Source organism: Achroia grisella, unplaced genomic scaffold, assembly GCF_030625045.1.
Source record: "Achroia grisella isolate CSIRO2021 unplaced genomic scaffold, CSIRO_AGI_Agris_v1 utg109, whole genome shotgun sequence".
Lineage (NCBI taxonomy): Eukaryota > Metazoa > Arthropoda > Insecta > Lepidoptera > Pyralidae > Achroia > Achroia grisella.
This window is the reverse complement of record NW_026712573.1, coordinates 6,500,889-6,513,238: the sequence shown is the minus strand read 5'-3', so window position 1 is coordinate 6,513,238 and position 12,350 is coordinate 6,500,889. Positions and strand designations below refer to the sequence as shown.

The 12,350-nt window shown below is 32.4% G+C and overlaps 2 protein-coding genes across 3 annotated transcripts in view; one reads left to right on the top strand and one right to left on the bottom strand.

The window, feature by feature from the left end:
* LOC131844581 (flotillin-2) overlaps nt 1-12,350 on the top strand; it is a 247,835-nt gene that overhangs the window by 72,173 nt on the left and 163,312 nt on the right. The window lies entirely within an intron of this gene.
* On the bottom strand, nt 6,222-10,203 carry LOC131844549 (glucose dehydrogenase [FAD, quinone]). The gene is made up of 3 exons (XM_059193466.1): nt 9,921-10,203; nt 9,138-9,283; nt 6,222-7,740 (listed from the first exon to the last, which is right to left on the bottom strand). Exons 1-3 carry the CDS (start codon nt 10,171-10,173, stop codon nt 6,280-6,282), a joined length of 1,860 nt encoding a protein of 619 aa, XP_059049449.1. The 5' UTR covers nt 10,174-10,203; the 3' UTR covers nt 6,222-6,279.

The window sequence follows — 12,350 nt, the reverse complement described above, 5'->3', positions numbered from 1 at the left end:
CCCACTAAAAGGACCGTGTCTCTGTACAATATGTGGACGAAATATATCTGTCGTAATGTAATATATATGTCAGAAGTATCAAAATGGAAAAATCCAAGATGGCCGCCGAGGTTGACTTTGAACAAAATTTGGAAGATTTTTTTATTTTGGTACATAGTAACCATGCAGCGAGTCCGCTTTTATGGGATGGCATTGAATCTCAGTATTGCCAGCGCTAAAAACTTTCCCCGATTTTAATATTTATGATATTTTAATTAAAAGAGTGATGAGTGGTTATTATTTATCATAGGTCCTTTACCTACGATAAATAATAACCCTAAGGCTTTTATCAAAATTATTTGGAAAACTTTATTATGAAAACCGATGTAAGTTGTTACATCGGTTATACTAAACTATTAGAAGGAGTTGACAATGTATGGATGAAATGTTTTTGCCACCCTGGTAGCTAAGCCAAAATAAAAAAAAGTAATAATTCAATACTGCGGCCGAAGACGTCAATTTTTTGCCTATACCTTAGTATAGGTGACCACAAATATCAAATTAGTTTTGGATTGTGACATAAAAACTCACACAAATATTGAACATTTTCGATGTCGAAATTATTTTCAGGAATGCTGTTCTGAATAATTTGTGTCTTTGGATTTTGTAATTTGAAGATTGCAAAATGTGTAAAATTTTCAGATTGTAAATAATGAGAATAAGTTTTGTCCATACATTTCTTTCATTGTATGATATCCACGGTTTATTACCAGCTAAGGAGACTATCTTGGAATTCATTCCTGCTTTGGTGACTATTCTAAATGATAATCGTTCGTGTAAAAAATACAGTTATGATTTATATGTCCTTTACACTAGAAATTTTGGTCACAGATCTATTCTATAAGGTATAAAAGTTGGTTAGGTTAGGTTCAGTTTTATGACCTCTACATTAGAAATAGCGACCCCATACTAATTAGTATATAGAAAGTAGGGTTCGATATGATTTTGTATTTCGTATTCGGTTAGGTAGTAATATAATGGCCAATTATAATAGAAATTATAGCCACAGATCTATACGGTATGCAGAAGTGAATTAGGTTAGATTTCATATTCTGTTCTCTACATTATAAACTATGATCACAGACTAATATATTGTAAAGAAATGTAGGTTAGGTTTTGTATTGGGACCATTACAATACAAAGTGGCGCCATAAGTCAATACGGTATACAAACAATGAGTTAGGTTTTTTTTTCACTCTTACAATAGGAATTGACATTTGTGGTATAGTTTCGTATCAAAACATGTTTCTGCCAACCAAGATCGAAAAGAAAACCTTCACCATAAAAAAATCAGCTAAAACGACCCACACGCAACCTAGACGGTTTTGTTTTTCTTTATTTCCTTTACAATAGAAATTATGGTCAAAGATATATAGGTATACAGAGAGGTAGGTTAGGTTAGATTTTGTATTGCTACTCAGTAGTAATTATTGCTTCAGACTATTAGTATACTGAAAAGTAAGATGAGGTTAGGTCTATAGACAGGAGAATATGGAAATTGTGGTCACAGACCAATAAGGTACACAGAAACGTGGGTTAGGTTAGGTTTCGTATTATGATCTCTGCATCAGAAACTGTGAACCGAAATTGATGTAGTATACAGAAAGGTAGGTAATGTGAGGTTTTGTAATGTGGCCAATGCAATAAAAATTAAAGCCACAGGTCGAAATGGTATACAGAAAGGTAGGTTAAGTTAGGTTTTGTATTGCGACTCTTACAGTAGAAATTATGGCCTCAGAATAATATAGTAAACAAAAAGGTAGGTTAGGTTAGGTCTCTACATTAAAAACTTTGACCCCAGACTAATATAGTATAAAAGGTAGGTTAGGTTAGGTTTTGTATTGTGACCATTACAATACAAAGTTTCGCCACAGGTTCACTGTTACAATAGGAAGTCACCTAATCGTATCAAAACAGACAACTCTACTTGCCAACCAAGACTATTCGAAAAGAAAACCGTCTTCACAAAAAAAATCAACGACAACGCCTCGCGGGCCTCTTGAGGCCCGCGCACACACGCACCCTCTAGTCTAATATAAAATTCTATATGTTTATGTCTTCTATTAATAACGGCCAGATGTAAATTGACCAAAAGTTCTAATAGAATGCGTAATGAAGCTAATATGAGGGAGAAAAACAAAAGAATAGAAAAAGGAAAGAAGAAAAGAAAAGAAGAAGAAAAAAGAAAATCGTACTCTTATAATAGTGAAAATTAAAAAAATATAGTTCTAAATGTCTATAGATTTATTACTTTAACGAAGTAGGAAAGATTTGTTACGTATTAAAAATTTGTATAAGAAATATTCTATTTCTAGACCGATGAAATTTCCAAATATAAAGTATTGTAACATTTGTATTTTTTATAATATATAAATAGCAATGTTTTGTATTAGATAAACAATTTCTGGGTTATATATATATAATATTTATATTCTTTTGCACGCAAAATTGTATATATGGCGGAGTCCGCCATATATACAATGCCTGATGGCAATATATTATATATGGGTAATATAAATACGGGTGCAGTATGTCACTATGATTTGAGGCCAAGAGCATGTGTATAATGTACTGCCTGCGGAGGAAACAAGTGTATCCAGAACCGGTCTGTATGCATAACGTACCTCGAGTTATGCAAGCACTGGTTTACACCAACAGTATATAAGGATAGACACAACAAGCCCTTGGGTCTCTCTGTCTATTCTATAAGGGAGCTTGAATATGAAAGGCAGTTGCTATTGTATCTTATATTAGTTTTAAATTAATGGCAAACATTTAACAGTCTACTTCATGGTAAGCGGTACCTGTCGTCTAGAGTGTGATGGGCATCATATGGTGCTCGTTGTTACACCTCATGCATTGTCATTCCGTAGTTCTTAGGTATTACGCCTTCACACCCTGTAATTTTACTGCCATGTCTCACCCTTCAACACACAAAAAATTTGTCGATCCCGTTATCTGTCGTTTTTAACTATCTCTTTAAAACCATGGAGTTTTTAATGCCTAAGAGATATCCATATTCTTTAAGTAAAAAAGCGATGTACGACATAGGGATACTTAGTGCAAATTGATCTGTAATGTATATTTATGCCGACTTCTGTAAAATATATATATGTCATCAAGCAACTTATTTTGCAAGTTGTATTCAGACTTTATAGAAGATTTGAAAGCATGAAGCTCTAGATCTAAGAAGTACCACTAGCATTAAAACAAACACAAATATAGTGGTGTCCACCACTATATTTGTGTTTGTTTTAATGCTTGATGCTATTTATTCTATGTTACGATTAATTTGTAGGTGGTATATTAAATATACGTATAGACAGATAGAATGAGTGCAAGGGTTAATGTTTTCAATATGATATTATACTAATGATTAATTACATCTAGCATATATTAACTACGACTGCCTTCTAACTTAATAATTCTTAGGATTTTTTATATTAAAAACAGCAAATACTTATATAACTTTATTTATTTATAAAAGTGTAAGTTCTATAAAACCTCATCAAATGCCTACTTCTCAAGCTAGGACTCATTGGTATGAGAAACTAGGCAACGGACATCTGGAAACAAATCCCACATTACAGCGCTAAATAATATTGCATTCTTTATAAAGAATTGTATTTAATATTAATAAAAATAGTTCATCAATTTCATTTCAATCGACACATAATGGTAATGTAAATATTTTTGGTATAATAAGGTTCTATCATATTCTATTTACTTGTGTTTGTTCACAATATATACAGAGGAAATTTACCGTGATAACATTACTTATGAGCTCTTGATGTTATATCCGCCGCCATCTCCAGTCGACATCTACAGTCAGTACTCTGTCGGTCTACTGTAGAAAATCAATCCATTCTATACCATGTGCGCTGTAGCATGGTGCGATGCGGTGACAGTTTCATTAATGTTTCGTTTCACTCTTAAAATTTGCCGCGATTTACAAATTATGACTTAGTATTTCAGCTGTACCACATTCGTAATATATTAAATCATTAATAACTGTATTAACTTAAATGTAGCAATTGTTAAATGTCAAATTATAATAATATTTTATTACGCCATTTCGCAGCTTTTTTATTTTATTTTAATAACAACATATTAATTCCATATACCGTGAATAAAAAAGTTCAATGAATGAAAATCTTAATAATATTATCGAATTATATTCTTCTTTCTAAAAAAACACTTTACAAAACTGGATAGAATTGAAATTGGAGTCTAGAGTTGATCTACAGTATGTTTTTGTAGTGTTGAAATATCGGGAGCTCATAAATAATATTATGGTAAATATTCTGTCTTTATGTTACAATCCCGAATAAAGATTAAAACAGTATTTACTTATATTGACAAAGTACAATTTATTATTGAATGGCATTCATTACATTAAGAACACTACAGAGAGTACCTATTAAAATTGTGTATAAATGTTTACAAAACATCTCACATTAAATATGATACTGTTTTAAATACTTGGAACTAGATTTAGAGTTAAAATTAAATTGGTTTCCATAAATATAAAATTTATATTATATTATATGTTAATGCAGTATTCTTCAAAATATTTTAATAACCACATTTAGTTATTGACGAGTTTACATAAACCATTCAATGAATATCAAAATTTGAGTAAATCATACAAAGTGAGTTTAAATTTAACAAGCATAAGTATATATATTTGTCTTAAAACAAAAATAAGTGTTTCGTGAAAGTCAACATAATGTAATAGTAATAAAGTATAGCCAAACATAAATAAAACAAAACACTAAAGTATAATATGGCACTATGACAATAGCCAAGGTACTAGTTAAGTAGTAATTAACGATAATCTTACATACATATATACATTTTAAAATAATAAGGTATATATCTATACATTCTTTGTTTCTTAATCGTATATATACATAATTGTGTCTATCCATATATTACATGAATTTAGTGATTCCCCGGGGGTGGGGGAGGGAGAGGACCTTGTCCCTGCTGGTTACATTTGCGAGACTGCCTCTGCCTGGTATGACGTTATTTTACAGTTTTACATCTACAACTTATCTTAACCAATTTCGATATAGTTTTATTTACATTTAAATTAATTTAACATTGATGAAATGTAAACGTAATGAAATTTCATACATATTGCTCGTTAAGGTGTAACGTAATTTATGGATGACGCTGTGTCTCTCAAATTGCGAACGTTTTGGGAACTCTTGATGAATATCTCCAATTTAATTGTCGATAAATTCGTTTATTTTATCATTATAACCTCATACTCAAAATTTAGTGCATAATTCTTTAAGAATCTTTCTCATCCAATAATTTATATTATTAACACAATATCTTCATTAAACTTAGAGAATTTATTGTATTCTGCTTGAATTTCAATCTCGTACAAACGACTGACTTATGGCGTTTACAAATCTGCTTCAGTATGTCGCTAAACCTATTTAGATATAATTCTTACACTGAATGTATTAATAGTAATCAAAAATGAAGGTAGTAGAAGAGGAGTTTTCCTACATTTATATTTGAGGTATGACAAAATAAGTACTGATAATTATTTTCCAGAGAAACTGGAAACAATTACGATATCTCAAGGTATTTCCTATTGTCAAGTATTGTACGTATTGTATTGTCAAGTAAGCAACGATTTATCTTAATGCACGTATGCTCTAAGAAATTCACAGGCGTTCTATAGTTGCAGAGTCCAATAAAAAAAATAATACAACATGTATGATGCATGCACCATTTACGATGAAGACTAAAAACATATCAATTATGTCAATTTTTAATTAAATTAATTAAAAAGAATAGTGGTCCTTCACAATTAATAATTCAGTAATAGCTGTCCTTAATACGCTTTAATCACTGTCGTTATTAAAAAAATCGTTATTTGAAGGTATTTTATATACCTGAAGAAGCTATTTATATTACAAATTGTCAATTGAAGTTGCATTGATCCGCTAATAATCTGATTTCTAAAGTAAAATAAATTAATGATGTCCTTTCACAAAACTCTTTAGTTAATGTTTTAACTATACTTATATATAGAATTATCTATAAAGCAGATATATTCATAGGCTACGTCATAGCAATATACAGCAATAAATTATGAAACAGTGGAATAACTATGTATACAAGCAGTATTTACATACATTACATATTTGGCAAAATAGGAGAACTTAAAATATTAACGTTACTGGTAACATTTAATTATCTTACAATAAATGTCTTTTGTCACCTATGCTTCTCATTCAACCAGTCCTCTTTGATTAAATCGGCTCCTTTCTCACCGATCATTATTACAGCTGCATTTGTATTTCCACTAACTATAGTAGGCATAATACTTGCATCGATCACTCTTAAGCCTTCGACGCCATGTACCTTTAGCCTAGGATCCACCACTGCCTCTTTATCCCAATCAGGTCCCATCTTTGCCGTTCCACATTGATGATATATGGTCATTGATATAGTTCTCACTTGACATTCTATATATTCATCAGACATGAACTTAAAATGTTTACAGTTCGGCAAGGGCTTCATGTATAATCTGGAACCGAATTGCTTAAATGGAGAAGCATTGGCTACCTTTAAAGCTATCTTTATTCCTTCCACTAATCTAGCTACATCTAAAGCATTTTCATGGTAACGTGGATTCATGATCGGATAATGGAAAGGGTTTGAACTTTTCAGTCTAACATAACCTCGAGTGTTTGGACGTAGTAAAAGTGGCATTATAGTCCACGCATCTTTATTCGCGATTGGCTTGTATACCGTATCGTAAACTTCATCAGTAAGACCAAGAATCTTTCTAACGATCTGCCCATTGTCGGAAGAAAACGATGCGGGTGCCATATGGAATTGTACATCAGGCCACAAACCACTGCTGTTAGCATATTTAGTATTTACAAAAGCTACTCCCTCTAATCCTCCAAGTACAGTCATTGGCCCTCGTTCATTTATGACATAATTCATAGTCACAGGGAACGCTTGGAAGCGATTCTGAACAATGGCCACAGGTTTATCGACTAGAAAAGTTAACCCACCAACACCGACATGATCTTGGAGATTTTCACCAACAGGCAAATCTTTGAGGACCCGTATACCAACATCTCTCAAATGGTTTTTAGGTCCTATTCCTGACAACATTAATAACTGTGGACTGTTAATAGCCCCTGCAGACAAAATTACCTCCTTTCTAGCGTAGGCAACTCTTCTCTTTCCTCTTTTTATGTATTCTACACCATAAGCCTTCATTGTTACTGGATTTATTAAGATTCTTGTTGCTTGGGAATTTAGTGACACATCGAGGTTTCTTCGCGTACGGATTGGCCTTAGAAAAGCTTTAGCTGTGCTGCATCTCGACCCACGTCTTATAGTACCTTGAGCTATCATAAATCCTGTTTGAATACCTCCGTTTATGTCTCTATTTTCATATCCTATTTCGACACCGGCTTCAACGAAAGCAGCTACTAGAGGGGTCCGCCAAGGTGCCTCTTGCACTGTCAAGAATCCTCCTCTTCCATGATATTTACTTTTAGCCAAATATGGGTTTCTGTTATCTTCAGATTTAATGAAATATTTTAGCACATCACGGTAACCCCAGCCTGGATTACCAAAGGACTCCCACTGGTCAAAATCGTATTTGTTTCCTCGAACATAAATCATATAGTTTAAGACACTGGAACCACCAAGGACCTGTAAAATACAAATATGTTCATGTTAAATAAATCAGCTGTTATACTGCATAGGTTGAAGAACTGCCAAGGGAATAACAAAATCCTCACTCGTCTATCACCTCCCAAGTCGATAAAGCAATGACTTAAAATGAAATTAATAAGATTGGCTTAGTATAGCTAATTAGTAATACCACAAATGCCAATTAATGTCACCGAGCTAGACTTTGTCAACTCCGCGGATATCACTGTCTTTCCTATTTCTATCGCCAATATACATCTCGCTTTGCAAATTGTGTTTTAGTTTTAAATATGGCAGTGAGATAAAGGAAGCACTAGTGTTCTGAAATAGCAAAGCCTGTGGTATCTCACGTGCCACTGGATTTACATGTGGTGCTCTTGACGTTTATACATGCGACTTTTGCAAAAAAATTTCATTGTATGCAGAAATCTTTAGATATTCTGCCTTTAGACTCTATAACTTAAAGTAACAACAAAATAGAACCAATATACTTTGGAAACTAGTAGTATCTAGTCACTTTTAATTAGTATGTAAACTTTGCAGTACTCTGTTGTAGGCACATTACTGTCAATACAAAAAGATTTAAAGCACTTAATACAATAGTTTATTAGAACAGAGGGCTAGCCTAATGGCATCTCTGATTAATGTAGTTATACAACGATGTTTATTATCATTGGAGAAATTCATAACATATGAATGGGGCAATAAACCACTATATCACGAGTCGTGAGTAGGGTTTTCACTTCTCCCAACAACATAATCTCCCGGAATTGAATGAATCCTGAAAATTAAAATTTCCAACTAACGGAAAAAAAATTCTATTTAATTATCCTCAGAAATTCTATTAAATATAAATTAATAGAATTTCTGAGGTGATCAAGATTTTTCTCTATGGTCGAAAATAGTATGAGAATTCTAAACTACACTTCCTACACCTTGAACTGGACGGTAGGGAAAAAAAAAATTTGAATGTAAAAATTTGACGTTCTTAAGCGGCTAAAATGTCCTACATGAATAAATGATTTTTGAATTTGAATTTACATCAATGTACATAATGGACTGCAAATTATTATTTTATTTTTCAGTTCCTTCCAATTTGGTATAGAACTTTTTATTGAGTTTGGTTATGTAGTTTTGAAATAAATTTAAATCTATTCTATAAAATAAAATAAATTAAGAGTACAAAATGTACACAGAAAAGTTGATGGTATTTTTCAACCATATTTTTATAGGCAATAATAGGTAACCCTATTTATGAGAGGATAATGAAAAGTTTATTATATCTCATTAGATCAGATTTAATGAAATTTTTGCTTCATTATCCTCTCACAAATAGTATAATGATTTGTAATGATGTCTTTGTCTGCTTGTAAATAAGTAGGTAATTTGTTTTTTACCTTGCCTCGTGGCCAGCTACACCTGCGTTTCTTGAAACCCAGGCATGCGTAAGACGTGGGCTCTGTCTTGTATTGCCAGTCCAACTTCGTTAGCTGGAGATAGCCGGCTAATGAAGGGACGTCTGTGATTTCGTTCTCGTCCGGACCTGTAATTTCAACAAGTGTATAATTAGATGTTGAGTTAAATGTTATATCTATAATAAGAACTGAATAGAAGGTAAACGACTCATAATACTTCGTTTAACTAAGTACAGCACAGTTTTACAAAGTTTACCCTCGAATTTTATACATATGTATGTATAATAAATCGAGGTAAAATTTTGTAAAGAGTGGTCTATGTGGGTAACTTAGTTTCACTTATTTCGGCCAAGACATGACAACTCCTCTAGTCCTCAGGAATGCAAGTAAGAGTGGTATACCGCGGGCGTTACGTAACATAATTTCCATACTGCACCGTCCATCAATATGTCTGAACATGCCATTACAATTACATTATAAAAAAACACTGATTATTCAAATGTGTTTTATCAGATTTCATACATAAGTATAAGTATATTTTAAGCTTAATGTTACCACCGGTGTGGAGAGGTAATAATGGGGACTAGTGCTTTCATTGCTAGTAATGTCTAACAAGTCGAACGCCATGATAGGCGGGTTGATTCGAGTTTATGCTCTTGCTATCCTTGCCATCCTTTGTTGGCGCCCCTTCAGCGTATGCCGTTAGCGCAGGCGGATTCAGTATTCCCATATCATCAGTCATATATTAGAAAAAATAGTACTCACCGCTTTCTAATAGCAGAACATTCCAATTCATGACTTCAGTGAGCCGATTCGCTAGAACAGCACCAGCTGATCCTCCACCGACAATTATAAAATCATATTCCATTCGAGGTTCTTTATCTAGAACTTTCGCTTCTGGATCATAAGAATTGTAATTGTGATAGGTAAGCGCTCCCAGCAGTAGCGGTATTATCCACAGCCCAGTCACACTGATTGTTTTCAGCGCTGTTGAAGCTAGAAGTACATGGACACCCATTTTTCAATTTCGAATATATCATAAACGGTAACCTTTTCAAGTGCAATATATCGCCTGTATCACAGAGTAAAATTAACTTTGGTTTTTTTACATTAAAGACTAGGATATATATGATTATCCGATTATATTTTTGTATTTGTCTGGCGGTTTGCTTCTTCGTGTTGGTTTATTTGTGTTCGGTGGTAGTTGCCGCAGTGGCGACATGTTAAGCAACATGGCACACGCTGGTCTTGAAGTGGTTTCGTGTTTCTCGAATCTGGAATTGAGAAAATACATGCATAAGTTTGACATTGAATTTGATCAATAGTTTAGCTCCGACAAATAATTTTATTACAGTATTAAAGTTTCTCATAGTAATTCAAAAGATTCATAATTTAATGATATAATTACACTCGAGTTTTTGCCTTTTTTCTTAACGTAGGAACTAAAGGAATGGCTGGTCCTTTACGACTTAAATTATTAGTTAAAATACTGCAACTACTTGATTATATTATTTGAAATATTCTTGTCTATCCACCAACATTATTTAACATGATATAACCCTCTGTCCGTAATATAGCCAGTTCTTACTCTGGAGTGCTTGTTACATACAGACTATAAACTATGAATTAAATGATGAGAAATTTTAGATGTTATGTCCTGTCTATTAATTGTTGGCAGTTCCTACCAATATGAAAAGATTTCTCAGTTAAAAAAAACGATTTACATAATTGTATATTTTCTTCTTTCAGGTAAAATGCTGTTAAACATACTGAAATAAAATCACAAGGAAACGAGGAATCTTGTGATTTATTTTTTATGACATTGCAATGAGTAACCAGTTGAACGGCACTTATATACAGATCAGCGCCATGGGCATTGTCATTACCAAACATATTATATAATGACAGGAATATTTCTTACGTCCCAATATTAAAAAAGGTAAATAAATGTAGTTCATTCAGGTATGTTGTGTCTGGCTAATCAGAAATGTATTTTTTATTCTCAATTTGTTTTAAATTTATAGTTCTTTGATTCTACATTTTTGTATATACCTATGTACTTCAAAATCTTGCCATTCGTTTTCCAATATAATACGAATTCCAAGTCTTTGTCTTTAGTTTTCGTTTTACCTATATACATATAAAATAAAACTGCAACAAGATACATACTAATAATTTTCATCATTGCTATTTTGCGTAACTCGTCAATTGGTTTCTCCCACATATTTCGATACATAGTTTTGGAAAGGTTGAATATGTTGAAAAACCCACTAGTATTAAGCAAATATTTTAAACAACAATATCAGTCAGCTGTTTAATAATAGAGTTGTACTTATTTGAAATATATAACGAACCATTTGTATCCAAAACAAATTTTGATGAATGGGGAAGTTACACTATATTATTGCTCTTATTGTCATGTTTTTGAATCTCTGGTACTTAATCTAACACGTGAATTTGTGGGTTGGTTACATTCATACGTTGTTTTCATATTTCACAAATGTTGAAATAACTCGTGTAATTGATGATGTTTATTTTAAATTTCTAGGTTACCAATATAAATATAATATTTATCTGTATATAAATAAGACGGAAAGTGATTTTTGCGGTAGATTTATGTGTATCTTTCGTTTAAGGATTTTGTTTAAATATATCGAAATACCCATATGAATTCTGAGCGGGCAGCTAGTCAAATATAGTATGAAATCTTCTCCGTCTAATCAGGTACTTGAACTAAAGCTGTAGTTTGAAATTTTTAGAGAAAGGATCAATGATTTTATGCAACACCTGTCGATGTAACAAATAGAGAGGGAATAAGATAGGCTCATATAATTTACAGCATGCAAGAGTGAGACTGAGGTAACAATTTCCTAGTTGTGCGGAAGATATGATCTAATTTCTAGAGTACTACCTATAGTGTGGTTCCTAAGGCGATCTTGTGAAAGTAATCTGTAATGAGTTAGTATTAAAGTTCGGTAACAGGTCGCTGTTAAATTATGTATTATTGTCCACATAGTGTTATCGTTTTTACTGTTACGGGAACTAATATTAACGCGCTTCTGTTATTATTTGTAATTATAAATTATAAATGTAATTACTTACTGTATAACGGATATGGGATACGGATATAAACAGGTTCACACGGATGAAGTATTGGTGTTTGTAATTGTTTTTTTTTTTAATTTTATTTGTTTT

Coding starts and splice junctions, on each gene's coding strand:
- LOC131844549 (XM_059193466.1), bottom strand. CDS start 10,173: ATGGGTGTCCATGTACTTCTAGCTTCAACAGCGCTGAAAACAATCAGT. Junction 9,284..9,920: donor TGTTCTGCTATTAGAAAGCG/GTGAGTACTATT, acceptor TTGAAATTACAG/GTCCGGACGAGAACGAAATC. Junction 7,741..9,137: donor GTAGCTGGCCACGAGGCAAG/GTAAAAAACAAA, acceptor TGTATTTTACAG/GTCCTTGGTGGTTCCAGTGT.